Source organism: Zootoca vivipara, chromosome 13, assembly GCF_963506605.1.
Source record: "Zootoca vivipara chromosome 13, rZooViv1.1, whole genome shotgun sequence".
Lineage (NCBI taxonomy): Eukaryota > Metazoa > Chordata > Lepidosauria > Squamata > Lacertidae > Zootoca > Zootoca vivipara.
Genome location: NC_083288.1, coordinates 28866800 through 28881273, shown reverse-complemented (window position 1 = coordinate 28881273; position 14474 = coordinate 28866800). Strand labels below are relative to the sequence as shown.

The 14474-nt window shown below is 40.8% G+C and overlaps 2 protein-coding genes across 2 annotated transcripts; both read left to right on the top strand.

The window, feature by feature from the left end:
- The first annotated feature begins 1206 nt into the window (after positions 1-1206).
- LOC118077956 (olfactory receptor 6F1-like) lies at positions 1207-3822 on the top strand. Its single transcript, XM_035101675.2, has 2 exons — positions 1207-1234; positions 2873-3822. The coding sequence occupies exons 1-2, from the start codon at positions 1207-1209 to the stop codon at positions 3820-3822; spliced, it is 978 nt and encodes a 325-aa protein (XP_034957566.1).
- A 1465-nt stretch (positions 3823-5287) lies between these two features.
- On the top strand, positions 5288-13937 carry LOC118077955 (vomeronasal type-2 receptor 26-like). The gene is made up of 5 exons (XM_060281137.1): positions 5288-5505; positions 5904-6195; positions 7543-7713; positions 11808-11934; positions 13027-13937. The coding sequence occupies exons 1-5, from the start codon at positions 5288-5290 to the stop codon at positions 13935-13937; spliced, it is 1719 nt and encodes a 572-aa protein (XP_060137120.1).
- The last annotated feature ends 537 nt before the right edge of the window (positions 13938-14474 follow it).

The following is a 14474-nucleotide window of genomic DNA, read 5'->3' as shown; positions in this document are numbered from 1 at the left end:
CCACAGCTAAGTTCCTTTTTTGTTTTTTGTTTTGTCAAGCAGCAGTTAATTATAATACTCATCATGATAATAAATGTAACTACAACTACATAGATGAATTTTTGGCTTGTTCGTTTGCTTTTTATTTTTGACAATGCAACAACTAATTGCACTGCTCATGATAATGAATGGCATCAAAAATTCAAAATTGGGAATTCCCTGAGAAATTGCACAAGAAAACATGTTTGCCACAACTAAAAGGGGTATTTTTCCCCTTGTGCACCTAGTTTGATAGGAAATTATAGAATGTAAATGTTTCTGGGGACTTACAGGAAGGATCAGACACCAGAAATACAAGGCCTCAGTCTGGAGACAGATGAATGTATTTATTTGTTTATTAAGATATATATTTCACAGAAGAACTACAAATATAGGAAATAAGCTGAAAAGAAGCTAAAATGGGGATGCATTTAAAATATTAATATAACTACAAAAATCATACCATTCTCACATATTTTATATGTCTGCCAAGGCTGTTGCAAAGTAATGCAACAGCTGTGCCCTGTTACTATAATAAATAAGATTTATCCAAACCATCCAAAAGGTGGTAAGGATTGTTCTCTTACTCTCTGTTCCATTCATATCTGAGATGACCCACCAACTTCTTAGGTGTCAAAGCTCACTCAGTGTGTCTGCTCATTGCTTCAACCTAGTGAATTCTAGGTTGTTGGTGTGTGTGTGTGTGTCTGCTTTTATCAAATGCAGATATAGGAATAACAACATTCCAATATGTCTTCACGCTTATATACAAATACCATACGTTAAAACTGTATAGCTACAGATTTAAAGGCAATTATGCTCTCTGATTGTCACAATGTTGACTGTGCCATTTCAAAAGGGGGGGGGGTCCATTTTGTTCTCTCTTATTTTTTAGCTACCAGAACTTTGACCTGACTCATAAGCAAATATTCCCAACTGGAAATAGGCTATTGATACAAATTAATCCCTATTGTTCATGCAATCAAATTATTACGGCACTGCTAAATATAAATATTTTGCTACTAATTAGTTCAACAATTTGCTTATTTATTGGTTTGCCAAGAAGACATTATTTTAGCTACTCTCTCAGAATAAAGCACCACGGGAACTAGTTTTCCCCAATTGGGGGATATATATATATGGGAATCTGAAATACCCTGTGATAGATATATAACCAAGACCTGCAAGATGCATTTAGAAGACAATGTGTTGAAAGGTAAAACAAAATTCATTTATTTAGCTGCCTTTCCTTTAAATATTTTAAAAAGACAAACTTTAAGTTGGATCCAGACTCAATTCTACAGCAAGATCCACCAGCATGAGTGGAGTTAGGATCCAGCAGATCTCTGGTTGAGCTGGGAGGTTCCCAGAACAGCCAGGCTACACCAGCTTATCTCCCCCTCCTTATCTCATCTAAGCTGGGATCCAGTCATCAGAGTTGAGCCTGGCGAATCTTAAATTGGCATGAGCTCTGAAACAGATGGGGGGGAGGACCAGAGGGAAGGGAGACTTAGGCTGGATTTTAAACCCTTTCAGCTCAGTCATGTGTACGTTAAGCCAGCAAGCCAGCAAAATGGGCGGTATAAATCAAAACACATTTTAAAGGCGTCTTTCCCTCCTGTCATATTTAGGCTGGCTCAGCCAGAGGTAGCCCTGCCCCTGAACAGAGTTTGGATCTGAAGTACTTTTTTGGCTTGCTTCACACAAGCTTCCTGTGCATAGAATTGTTCCCCTAGTCATGCTAAGTAGAGCCATTGAAATCTGGTCTGGGAAGCGGTCACCGTGAGTGGATCCACAACATCAGGAGAGCAGCAAGTTCCCTGCACAATCAGGTCTAGTTTCCGTTTGAATGACAGAGCACCAGAGACTTGGTTTTAGAAATATATATATATATATATATATATATATATATATATATATATATATATATTTTTAATACAGTATAACAATTAGAACATGTGCAGAGGAGGGCAACTAAGAAGATCAAGGGTCTGGAAACCAAGCCTTATGACGAATGCTTGAGGGAGTTGGATATGTTTAACCTGGAAAAGAGGAGACAGAGAGGAGATATGATAGCCATCCTCAAGTATCTCAAAGGTTGCCACATGGAAGGTGGAGAAGCTCATTTTCCCCTGCTCCACAGAGTAGGACCAAAACCAATGACTTCAAGTTCCAAAAAAATGAGATTTCGACTAAATATAAGGAATAACTTTCTGATGGTAAGAGCTGTTTGACACAGGAACAGACTCTCTTGGAAAGTGGTAGACTTTCTTTCATTTGAGATTTTAAAGCAGAGGTTGGATGACCATCTGTCATGGATGCTTTAGTTGAGATTCCTGCATTGTGAGGGGCTGGACTACATGACCCTTGGGATACTATCCAGTCTATGAATTTTGTCCAATGGTTCTGGGAAAGTTTGAGGAATCAAAGATTATAGCCTCTATATTAAGGATAGCTAATTTGCTATCACCCCCTGCCAGGATGGTCAGTGGTCAGGATGATGGGAGTTGTGATCCAACAACAGCAGAAAGCACCATGTTGGCTACCCCTGCTCTACATATTCAAATATTTAAATTTTGCAGAATGTACAAATGTGCAAAATTCATACTAGGAAATACTTCTTAGAAGTAGCCCAGCTGACACTCACCAGAAGAACAATGGAGGTGAGTTCCCTACATAACTAAATGTGCAAATGGCTTATGAAGAGAGTTAACAGGAAAGAAGTTTTCATATTGCTCAATATGATTGTACATTCCATTTGATTATAGGGAGCCAAATTATTCAGATTATGTTAAACAGATACCCTGCTCTGCTTGTCTTCCTCTTCCTCATCAACTGTGTGTCTATTTTTCAGGTGGAAATGCAAGTCCAAATCAAACAGTGATCACAGAATTTATTCTCCTGGGATTTGGGAACCTTCGTAAGCTAAGAACCCCTACATTTGTGATATTTCTTGTGGTCTACATAGTAACATTAATGGGGAATATAATGATCACAGTGGTTGTGTTGACTGACCACAGCCTTCATACCCCCATGTACTTCTTCCTGGGAAACCTCTCTTTCTTGGAAATATGGTACACCACTAGTGTGGTTCCAAAAATGCTGAAAACATTACTGACTGCCCATGAGGCCATTTCCTTCTCAGCTTGTCTCCTCCAGTTTTACATCTTTGGCTCCCTGGCAGTTACCGAGTGTTTTCTTCTAGCAGCAATGTCCTATGATCGCTACGTAGCCATATGCCAACCACTGCATTATGGAAACTTAATGAACTTCAGAGTTTGCATTCAGCTAGCGATAGGGTCATGGGTTGGTGGGTTTATTTCCTTATTTGTCACCATGCCAATGGTTTCTGTGCTGCCTTTCTGTGCCTCTAATAAGATTGATCATTTCTTCTGTGATTTGGCACCTGTGGTTAAACTTGCCTGTGGAGACACACGACTGGTGAGAATCCTTTCTTTCATTATTGCTTCTCTTGTATCCTTCTCTCCATTCCTTCTTACCATTCTGTCATACTGTAAAATCATCTCCACCATCCTCAAGATCCCATCTGCCAAAAGCAAACAGAAAGCCTTTTCCACCTGCTCCTCACATCTCATTGTGGTTACAGTGTTCTATGGGACACTGATGGTGGTGTATGGTGTACCTACGACAACTTGGTATCCCAACTTAAGCAAAGTCTTTTCTGTGCTCTATATAGTTGGGACACCGATGGTCAATCCTATTATATATAGCCTGAGGAACAAGGATGTCCAGAATGCATTGAGAAAACTGTTGACTAGAAATCCTGCACTGGCATGTGAATGAAAACTTTGACACACCCTTTGAATGTGGGGAACCACAAAGTTTCTGCTAATTTGTTTTTTAAAATGATGTCTACCATATTTGGCAGATATATAGAGATGTAGGATATTTTCAACATACTTATATAAGCACCATTTATTTCTTTACAAAATCCAATTTTGAAAGGTTTAGTTATCTCATTTCTGTTGTTTTACAACCAATGGTAATCTATAATGCTCATAAGTGATCCTTATAGGCAGCCCTTCATTCAACTTGAGTGTGATGAGTTGTATGTAATGGAGTGGACCACCTAACCCAGCATTAGTTACTCTGGCAAGGATTTGAAACTGAGGCTCCCTGACTTCATTTTGACTAGAGGTACTGGAAATCAAAACAAGGCTCTTCCCCTTACAAAGCACGTGCATTTTACTCTCAGTCTTGAAGTGTCCACTTTTTCTTAATCTGTGGGTTGATCAAGAATGCAAGAAGTATTATCAGAATGTTGACTGTGTGAGGGAGAGAAGAGCACTGTGTGGAGAGGGATCTTGAAATATTTTTTAATAAAAAAAATGTCATATACTATTTCTTGTGGTTTCTTTGCTTGTTGGTTTCCCTTGTCTTGGGTAATTCCAAACTCTATTCTCCCTTGCTGTGCTATACAACAGCAGATTTGTCACCATCTCCCAGAGCACAAGATGCTCCATGCTAACGGAAGTTAATGAAGCAGTAACTAAGCTTCCAAGTTTCACTGCTGTTTGTCATTAGTATAGTGGAATTCGAAGATGTGGGGTGATAATAGAGACAGCATTTTCTTTTCCTTTAATGGTATTGTCTCCTTTATATTTTTTACAAGTCTTGTACAACTATGCAATTAGAGATAAGCTCATGGAAGTCATCAGAGCTTACTCCCAAGTAAGTATTGTGCATAGGATTGTAGTCATGACACATGGCTGATCAGGAATATAGATCCAGGTCTTCTCAGACAATTCCCAAGATCCTAACTGCACCATACTACATTTTTTAGTCCCAATTGGTTATAGGGTTTGTTATGATGAGCTCCTAACTTCAAAATTCACCACTACACCACTGGTCCCTTATTATCTAACTAAAGGGAATTAAAGGGAATTAAAAAGTGACAGTTCTGAATATGTGACAAACACATTTTCTTAAGCATTTCCACAGGGAATACCTTGCACTTGATGAATAACTACTTTCCTGTTTGATTATTAAGAGGACTATAATTAAAGCTGCTGCTTCTCAAAAATCCTTTTTGATTTTCAGTGATAACTGTCAAAGGATACTATAAATCTAATCAGAATAGATAGGGTCTGGGATTCACAGGTCTGAGCTTGCAGACGCCCAAATTGCAGTCTCTCAGGAAACTAAATTACCATTCAAATCAGACAATTTTCATCTTGGAGATGCCATTCATAGTATTGCCAGAAAAACAGTGGTTTCTGTGTAGAATGAAGATTATATTGTATTAAGGATGGTTGTTTTACCAATCTTCCTGCTGGAGCTGTTTCCTTACATGGTATGTAAGGCTCACATAGCAAAATGTAGGCTCCAAGGTCCTCATCGTCCACTTCACATGTATCATCAGCCAGGAGATTTCATCATCGGTGGCATTGTTTCCCATGGTGCCTTCTTATCCACTTCAGCAACATTCATGGAGGAACCTCCACCAGTACAGCCTGAAGAGCTTGTGTAAGAACTCAGCCTCTCATGAACAATCCCAGAGCTGCAGCTTCAGAACAATGGCTGATGCTGCAAATGTCAACTCTGTTACCTTTGATTTAAATAAAACACACTGATCTGAAAACTAACATGAATCAGCTGTGAATAAAGGGAATAACACAGAAGCTCCCATTTATGGGATATATACTAAGGAATATTAAATACAGTGAAAATATACTGATCCCACAATTGAAAATAAGTTCCATTGTGCTCTTTTAGGTTTAGTTCTTGGTCGAGGTGTATGGATTAACAGTCTAGTAGCGCAGTAGTAAACCCAGCTGAATTCAATATGATTAATTTCTATGCAGACATTTAAATGGTCCAAGTGTTGAAGATGCTTCTGAAACAATCTGCAACTCTCATTCTAGGGTGGTACCCAAGGCTTATCAGCACATCCTGGCTTTGGCATTTGCAGTTAAGGAGATCAATGGATGCTCCCACATTTTGCCCAATATCACCTTGGGCTTCCATATCTATGACAGCTATATTAATGCAAGGAAGACGTATCTTGCCACACTGATACTTTTATCCAAACTGGAAAAATGTGTCCCCAACTATGTATGTGATATTGAAAATAATCTGACAGGGGTTATTGGGGGAATCGACTCGGAAATCTCCTTTTATGTGGCAACAATTTTGGATATCTATAAGATTCCACAGGTAGGACATTTATGTGCAATACCTTTTTTAGATTGCATAGAGGAAAAGAAGAGGCTAGGTACCCAGCACCAATTCAGGGTGTAGGTCCCCCACTCCAGCAATAACTCTGTTATCAAGCATTCCTTGTAGGAGAGGGAGCTTTCTAGCATCCACCCTTTCATTTCTACTATGCTCTTCAATGAAAACATTGCTTTGCAGTAAATTTGCATGGGAGGGGAGAATAATACATTCTCTATTTCAACTCCCTCCCCTTTGCAGGAAACTGATATCCCAAGGTCCACTGGTGGAATAATGGACTTCTCTCTTACCACCTATGTTTGAGTATACAGCATTTTCTACTTAGTGAGGAAGGCATGTGCATTCAGTGTGTATATGTTGGGGGGGGGGAGAGCTTACACACAGGTAACTGGCGCTAACATCCTTCTCCCTCCTCACCACACCATGCCCCAAAAGCAATGGGTTTGGGAAAAATTAAACACATAATGAAGTTGTGCTAAGTAGCAGAAACAATCAAGCTTTGCAGGAAAGGAGTAATAGTAGTGAGCAGCTGGTTCACAATTGAAATAAGGGTTCAAAAAGAAGTGTGAGGAATCTTGGAAAAAGGAAGCAGAAATCTCAGTTTTGCTCTGGGCTGGGTCGTCTGTGCATCATGAAGAAAAAAGGAGAGGCTCTAGAAAAATAAATTCCCCAACTTACAATTCTGACATAGCTAAATAGTATCTTATGCAAGGGTAGCTAATACTCTTATTGGGGCCTGGTGTGCCCCTCCCATCAATTTTATTCAACCCACAAGACCTACCAAATTCAGCAATGACACACACACACACACACACACACACACACACACACATCCCTACCTAAATAAATAAATAAATAGACACAGTGCCTATCCCCACTCATCAGATCAAATGTTTAACAAGCAGGAATGGGAAATTATCCCAGTTTTCAGCTCATATGAATGTGTGCATTTTGTATAAATGAAAGATAGCATGCAGCCAATGGAATTCATCATATAATGTACATAAATAGTTTGAAATAATAATAATAATAAGAGTTTGGATTTGATATCCCACTTTATCACTACCCTAAGGAGTCTCAAAGCGGTTAACATTCTCCTTTCCCATTCCTCCCCCACAACAAACACTCTGTGAGGTGAGTGGGGCTGAGAAACTTTAGAGAAGTGACTAGCCCAAGGTCACCCAGCAGCTGCATGTGGAGGAGCAGAGACGCGAACCCGGGTCCCCAGATTACGAGTCTACTGCTCTTAACCACTACACTACACTGGCTCTCTGGAAATAACACTGGAAATTATATTGTGCCTTTTCCCTTCCTCCCTTTCCTCTTTAGCTCATTTATGGCTCTGCTCCCGTGATGAATGATAAAACCCCAGGGCTTGCCTTCTACCAGTTGACAGCCCAGGAAGACCTTCAATATGAGGGAATTATCTCTCTGCTTCTGCATTTCAAGTGGACATGGATTGGGGTCACTGCAATGGACAATGACAACGGGGAAAGATTTGTACATACAGTAGTTCAATTGTTTTCTCCAAAGGGCATCTGTTTTGCCTTCATAGAAAGAATTCCTAATTATAGTTTCATCCCTGAAATTAATGACATGCTACAACAGGGGGCAAAAATACATGATAATATAATGAGCAGCAAAGCTAATGTAGTGGTGGCCAATGGAGACTTTTATTCCATGGCACTGTAAAAAGTAAAGTTTGGATAATAACAACTGAGATTGAATTCACTTCATTTGTCTTTCAAAGAAACTGGGATTCAGGACTATTCAATGGTGCTATATCTTTTGAAATTCACTTCAGTGACCTACCAGGATTTCATCAATATGTTGAGCACAGAAACCCTTCCAACACAGATGGGGATGGCTTTATCAGGGACTTCTGGCAACAGGCTTTTGATTGTGTATTCCCAGATGGCACTGCAGACAAGGTGGAGGGAAACATTTGCACAGGAGAAGAGAAGTTGGAGAACCTTCCAGGATCATTTTTTGAAATGAGTATGACAGGCCACAGTTACAGTATCCATGGTGAAGTCTATGCCATGGCTCATGCTTTGCATGCTATGTCCACATCCAGACTCAGACACAGAGGAATGGCATATGGAGGGAGAGTGAAGAATCAGAATCAACTGTTTTGGCAGGTAACGGGTTGAACATCCTCAACATGGAAGAGCACCGTTACTCCCTCACAATGTATGGGTTTCCAAAGTACAGTGGTGCCTTGCAAGACTAATTTAATTCGTTCCAGTACTCAATACATCCTACGAAAAATTCGTCATGCGAGTTGCGGTTTCCCATAGGAATGCATTGAAACTTAATCATGCGTGGCAGCCCCCGTACCGCCGTGCTTCGGCTCCGTCCCCCGGGGATGGAGCCAAAGCTCGGCGGGCGCTCCTTACTGGGGCTGCCGCCACCAGCTGTAGCACGGGAAGAAGGCAAAGGAAGATCAGCTGTCAGCTTCCCGCGCTGACAGCTGATCTTCCTTTGCCGCCTTCCTGTGCTACATTCTATGGCCGTGCTTCGCAAGACAAAGCGGTGGCCATAGAAAACCTTGCCGTCTTGCGAGTCCCTCGCGCAACGCAAAACTCGTTTGTCTTGTGAGTTTTCCGTTGTGCGAGGCATTCGTCTTGTGTGGTACTACTGTACTGTCAGCTTGCTCCTTCCTCTCAGGGTTAAAAAAAATTGGGCATATGAAATAGGAAGAGGAACTGAATCTATAATTTTGTGGACAGATGATGGCTGTATCTTTCTTTGAGCAGAAACCACTGTGTACATGATAAAGCATTTGCATAGGAGATGTTTTGTGGCCCATTGAGATGTCATTTCACTAACAGTCAGGAAGCTGTGGTAATAGTCAACAGAGATGCGCAGCATTCTTGCTATTTCCGTTGTTGTGGCAACTGCGCCATAGAGTGCAAACCTGGGAGTAGCTGCGTAGCTGCTATATTGTTGTGCATAGGCATCCAGAGCTGTAGAAGCGACTGCAAGTGATATGTTTGACAATAAATAATTACCTGTCATGCGCATTCCTTTGGCTGTGAAACACCCTTGACAGCCTGCAAAAATTTTCCTTCGAGCAAGTGGTCACACACCACTCTTCTGTCTGAGGTATGGAGCAAGGAGAGAGAAGCCTGACAGAAAGAATAAGAGGAAAACATTTATGTGAGAGAAAATTGGTTGGCTCTGTACATGCTTGACCCTGACTCTATGCACTGTAGGTTCTGGCCACAGGGAAAAAAAGATTGCTCAGACCTGTATTAGACTGCAGCCTTTTCTAAACACCCATCTTTTCTGTTTTCAATTTAGCTCCACCACTTTCTGAGAAGTATCTCATTTAACAACAGTGCAGGAGATGTGGTATCCTTCAACAAGAATGGGGAGGTAGCATCTAGCTTGGATATTATCAATTGGATTATATTCTCCAATCAATCCCTTCATAGAGTGAGGGTCGGAAGGATGGATCCTGAAGCTTCTTCAGATCAAGCATTCACCATTGATAAAGATGTAATAACTTGGCACAGCTGGTTTAACCAGGTAGAATCCAAGTGACAGGCATTTAGCAAAAGGTCCAATAATAAAGGAACCCTGATGTTTTATCCTGAAGTTTAAAACTGATTTCATTTAAAACTACGAACACTTTGCTTTATTTTGAAAAGAGGATATAGTGTGGACCAAAAAAGGATATATATATATATATATATATATATATATATATATATATATATGAAGATAGGATAAGATGTGACTGAAAGGGTGAGGCAAAGGATATGAGTGAGTGGGTGGAGGAATGTCCTGAACCCCTGCATTCCTGGAGGTAAGCTCTACTGGTGCATATTAGGTTTCTATTTCCTCTCACTGTGCAGTTAGGCAGTCACAAGACTGTGTTTACACATTCCAGAAGAGACCTGGGAGCGAATGTTGCTGTATTCTGTTTCCATTTGTTGTTGTTTTCTTCTCCGGATTTCTCTCTCCGAGATGAGACATGCTTTCTTTTGTTCTGCTTAATTCTTAGCAATAAAGTAGCTTAGTGCACAAACCTCTGCCTCACTCTTCTGTGTTTTTACTCTGCAAGATTTATGGAGCATGTGCCCAGTGTCAACAACAAGGCATGGGTCATGAAGAAATTGGGGAGACGGCTGGAAAGATTCCTGCGTTATGCCTGGGGGGTCGTTCCTCCCCCACGCCGAGTACACAGACAGTGCAAACAGTCCCAAGGGCAATGCTAGACAGTACAAAAGGTCCAATACTGGTCCAGGTCCAATACAACAAGAAAAGTCCAGAGTCAATAACAGTAAGGCCAGGTTCCTGCCTCTGCAGCAGATTCAGGGTCAGAAAACCGAGAGTCAGTCCTGAAATCAAAAGTCTACAGCCAGCCAGCCATGTTTCATTAACATAGTGCATCTTCCTTGCTTCCCTTTCATCCCTTCCGATCTTGGTTGATGATCTGGGTTTTCTCCAGCTAAGCAATTGTGTCTCTCCACTTGATGAGGCATGTGATCCCCACCTGCCCTGAGCCTCATCCATCTGAGTGACCACAAACCTCCTCCCAGAACTAACAAGCCTCATGATGTTCATCCGGTCAATTAGTGAGCTGGGCTATGTTCCCTTGCCTGTCTCAGTCTTCTAGAGTGTGTTTCCCACTGCTCCTGATGCCTCAGAGATGCCACCTGTGTCCATAGAGATGGAGGCATCTCTGGTTATAGTGATGTGTCCTTTCCCCCTGGCTCCCATGGACTGTCAGCTGCCCCTTCAACATCCCCTACTGTCCTGTGAGCACCTCCTAAGTCACTAACCTGTCCAATCTTCAATTTGTACCCGTTGTGGCTAAGACTCCTTGCCAGGATCCTCTTCCCCTTCCTCGGTGTCCTGATATATCATGACACAAAGGCAACAGGGGATGAAATGAGGCCAGAGGGAGAAACTGAGAGTTGACAGCAGGAAGTATAGAGGAGACAACTGAAGTTCATTGGGGAGCTGTAGAAGACAGAAAGGGATGGGCGGTAGTGGAAGTGGAGATAGTGGAGGAAGGGAAGGACAGTGATGAGGTGAAGAGACTGGTGCAGGAGTCATGGCACACACTGATATTTACTGCCGTTTTCCTTATTTATTTACATATTACTTTTGTATACTGTCTGTACAACTAAGCTATCTTCCCACTGTTATTGATGCATATTTTTATGAATAGCCCAGTTAAGCTCCTTTTAAAAAACAAAACTGGCTTGATGAACATGTTTACTTAATATGCATATTTTCTCCCAGAATACAAATTTAATTACATATTTTGATCAAAGAAGCACAATATGTGGGATAGTTAACTTCACATTCTGATGGTATGGATCAGGACATTTTGTATTGGAATATATAGAGAATGAATTCATCAAATGTCCCCAAATGACTTCCTCCTCCTCAGATAGTGGCTGTTGAGACTAGGGCTGGCAATTGCTTCTACAGTGTCCAGTGGAGCCAATGGAGCCAATTCATATCCTACTGAAATGCTGTGTCACTTTAGTAACACCAAGCTGGGTCCAGAACCTGAGGGATTCCAAATGCGTTGTTTTTATTATTATCATTCGGCTCTTTCATTTATGGATTAGGCCTGTCCTCTTTCGGCCTGCACTGAAAGTTGCCAACCCGGATCTAGCAAGAAAGTGAAAGAAGGGAAGCCATTTTGCTGTTATGACTGCATCTTATGTCCAGAGGGCAAGATTTCAAACCAGGAAGGTAAGAGACATAGATGATTGCACAGTTAATTGCACTTAGTTCCCTCATAAATGAAGGGGATCTATATCTAGTCATAGCTAACAAGCTACTTTCAAAGGGGATACTCTATAGATAAGAGTCTGATGCTGTGCTGACCAGAGCCAATAATCACACCAGGATGGAAAAAAGAAATATTTTATTCAGACTGCAGTAAGATGGTACTGGGGAATGGATTCCAAAGGCTGTACACCTCATGGGTGCCCAGGAATTATTTTTATGCATGTTGCCATCAGGAGGGTATATCATGTTACATGCTGATTGGTTACAAAGTGCTGATGTATACACCACCATTGAACAAGGTATTTTCACACTATTCAGCTTTTTCTACTTGTTCTTCAGTTCTGTGATAATACCATCTATCTTCCGCTGCTGCTTCCTTATTCTGAAAGCTAAGGGCAGGTTTCCCTCTCCCTCTTTCTCACAAAACTGAGAATATGGTCAATTTTGCACCAGCCACTACTCCCTCATCACAGTCATGGGATGCTTTTTGCAAACCTCATCTGGCTTACCACACCCTTGCCATTATAGCCTACTATCATATTCTAGTAAGTCTTCAAAAGGTTTTATTTATGTAATGATAAGATGAATTCCCTTCTGTGCAAGGTCAACGAAAATGTTTGCCTTGGTACACTCTGACCATTAAAACATTGCTGATGAAGAATTGTCGAAACAGGGCCTAGTCCTGGGATTTTTTTCGCTGGAATTTATTTTTATTTGCCTCACTATCATACTGGAATTGATTCCTATTTGAATTCATCTTATCATTACATAAATAAAACCTTTTGAAGACTTACTTGAAATTCATCTTCCTCCTGGCCCGAGTTCTTGCAATTTACTGTTTATTTCTGGACTTCACCAAGAACTCCAATTTCTACACTATCATATTCTAGCACAACATAGCTCCAAAGCAATTAAACAAGTCCCTACAACAATTCATAGAGTTTTCCAATTTGGATAGATACATTGTTCTTTTTTTCTGAGTGTGAGGATGTTTCTGGGACTGATATTATATACAGTGTATGTAAGCTAAGGTTAATACTTTTCTTTTCCCAGATATGAATGACTGTACAAAATGCTCAGATGAAAACTATCCAAGCAAGGAACGAGATATATGTATTCCTAAAGGCATCAGCTTCTTGTCGTATGAAGAACCTTTAGGCAGCAGTTTAGCTATATTTGCGCTTTCTTTTGCTTTCATCACAACTCTGGTACTGGGAACATTTCTGAAGAACCACAAGACTCCCATTGTCAAAGCCAACAACCAGAATATCACCTATACTCTCCTTGTCACCCTCTTGCTATGCTTTCTTTGTGCTTTACTGTTCATTGGCCAGCCTAAGAAGATGACATGTCTTCTGCAACAAGCTGCTTTTGGCATCATCTTTTCAGTGGCTGTTTCCTGTGTACTGGCAAAAACAGTCACTGTGATTCTGGCTTTCACGGCCACAAAACCAGGATCCAGGATGAGAATGTGGGTAGGGAGAAGGCTGGCCAACTCCATTGTCATTTGCTGCTCCCTTATTCAAACAGGCATCTGTACACTGTGGTTGGCAATCTCTCCCCCATTCCCCGATGTTGACAAGCACTCAATGCCTGAGGAAATTATACTAGAATGTAATGTGGGGACTGTGATTATGTTTTACTGTGTCCTTAGTTACATGGGCCTTCTAGCAATAATCAGTTTCACAGTGGCTTTCCTTGCCAGGAAATTACCAGACATTTTCAATGAAGCAAAGTTTATCACTTTCAGCATGTTGGTATTTTGCAGTGTTTGGTTGTCCTTTGTTCCATCCTACCTGAGTACCAAGGGGAAATACACTGTAGCTGTGGAGATCTTCTCTATCTTAGCCTCCAGTGCTGGTCTATTAGGTTGCATCTTTTCCCCCAAATGTTATATTATTTTGTTGAGGCCTGAGCTGAATAATAGGGAACAGATAACAAGCATTAACAAAATGAAGAATTAAATATCTGTTTTTTTTCTCTTTTTAAATAAATGAAGCAGTAGTTCTAGTGGAATCTTCACATGTGTGTTTGTTTTATAATAGAAGCATTTAAAGCTTTCTTTTTCATCAACAAGGCTCCCATAATAGTTAGCAAAGATCAGCAGTAAAAAAGTCCTTGCCCTCAGGTTTACAGTATGTACAGTGGTACCTCGGTTTATGAACACAATTGGTTCCGGAAGTCTGTTCATAAACTGAAGCGTTCATAAACTGAAGCGAAGTTTCCCATTGAAAGTAATGGAAAGTGGATTAATCCGTTCCAGATGGGTCCGCAGAGTACTTAAACTGAAGCGTTCATAAACTGAAGCATGGGTGTAATTGGTTCCAGAAGTCTGTTCATAAACTGAAGCGTTCATAAACTGAAGCGAACTTTCCCATTGAAATTAATGGAAAATGAATTAATCCGTTCCAGATGGGTCCGCGGCGTTCATAAACCGAAAATTCATAAACCGAGGTGTTCATAAACCGAGGTTCCACTGTACATTATATTTTAAAAAAACA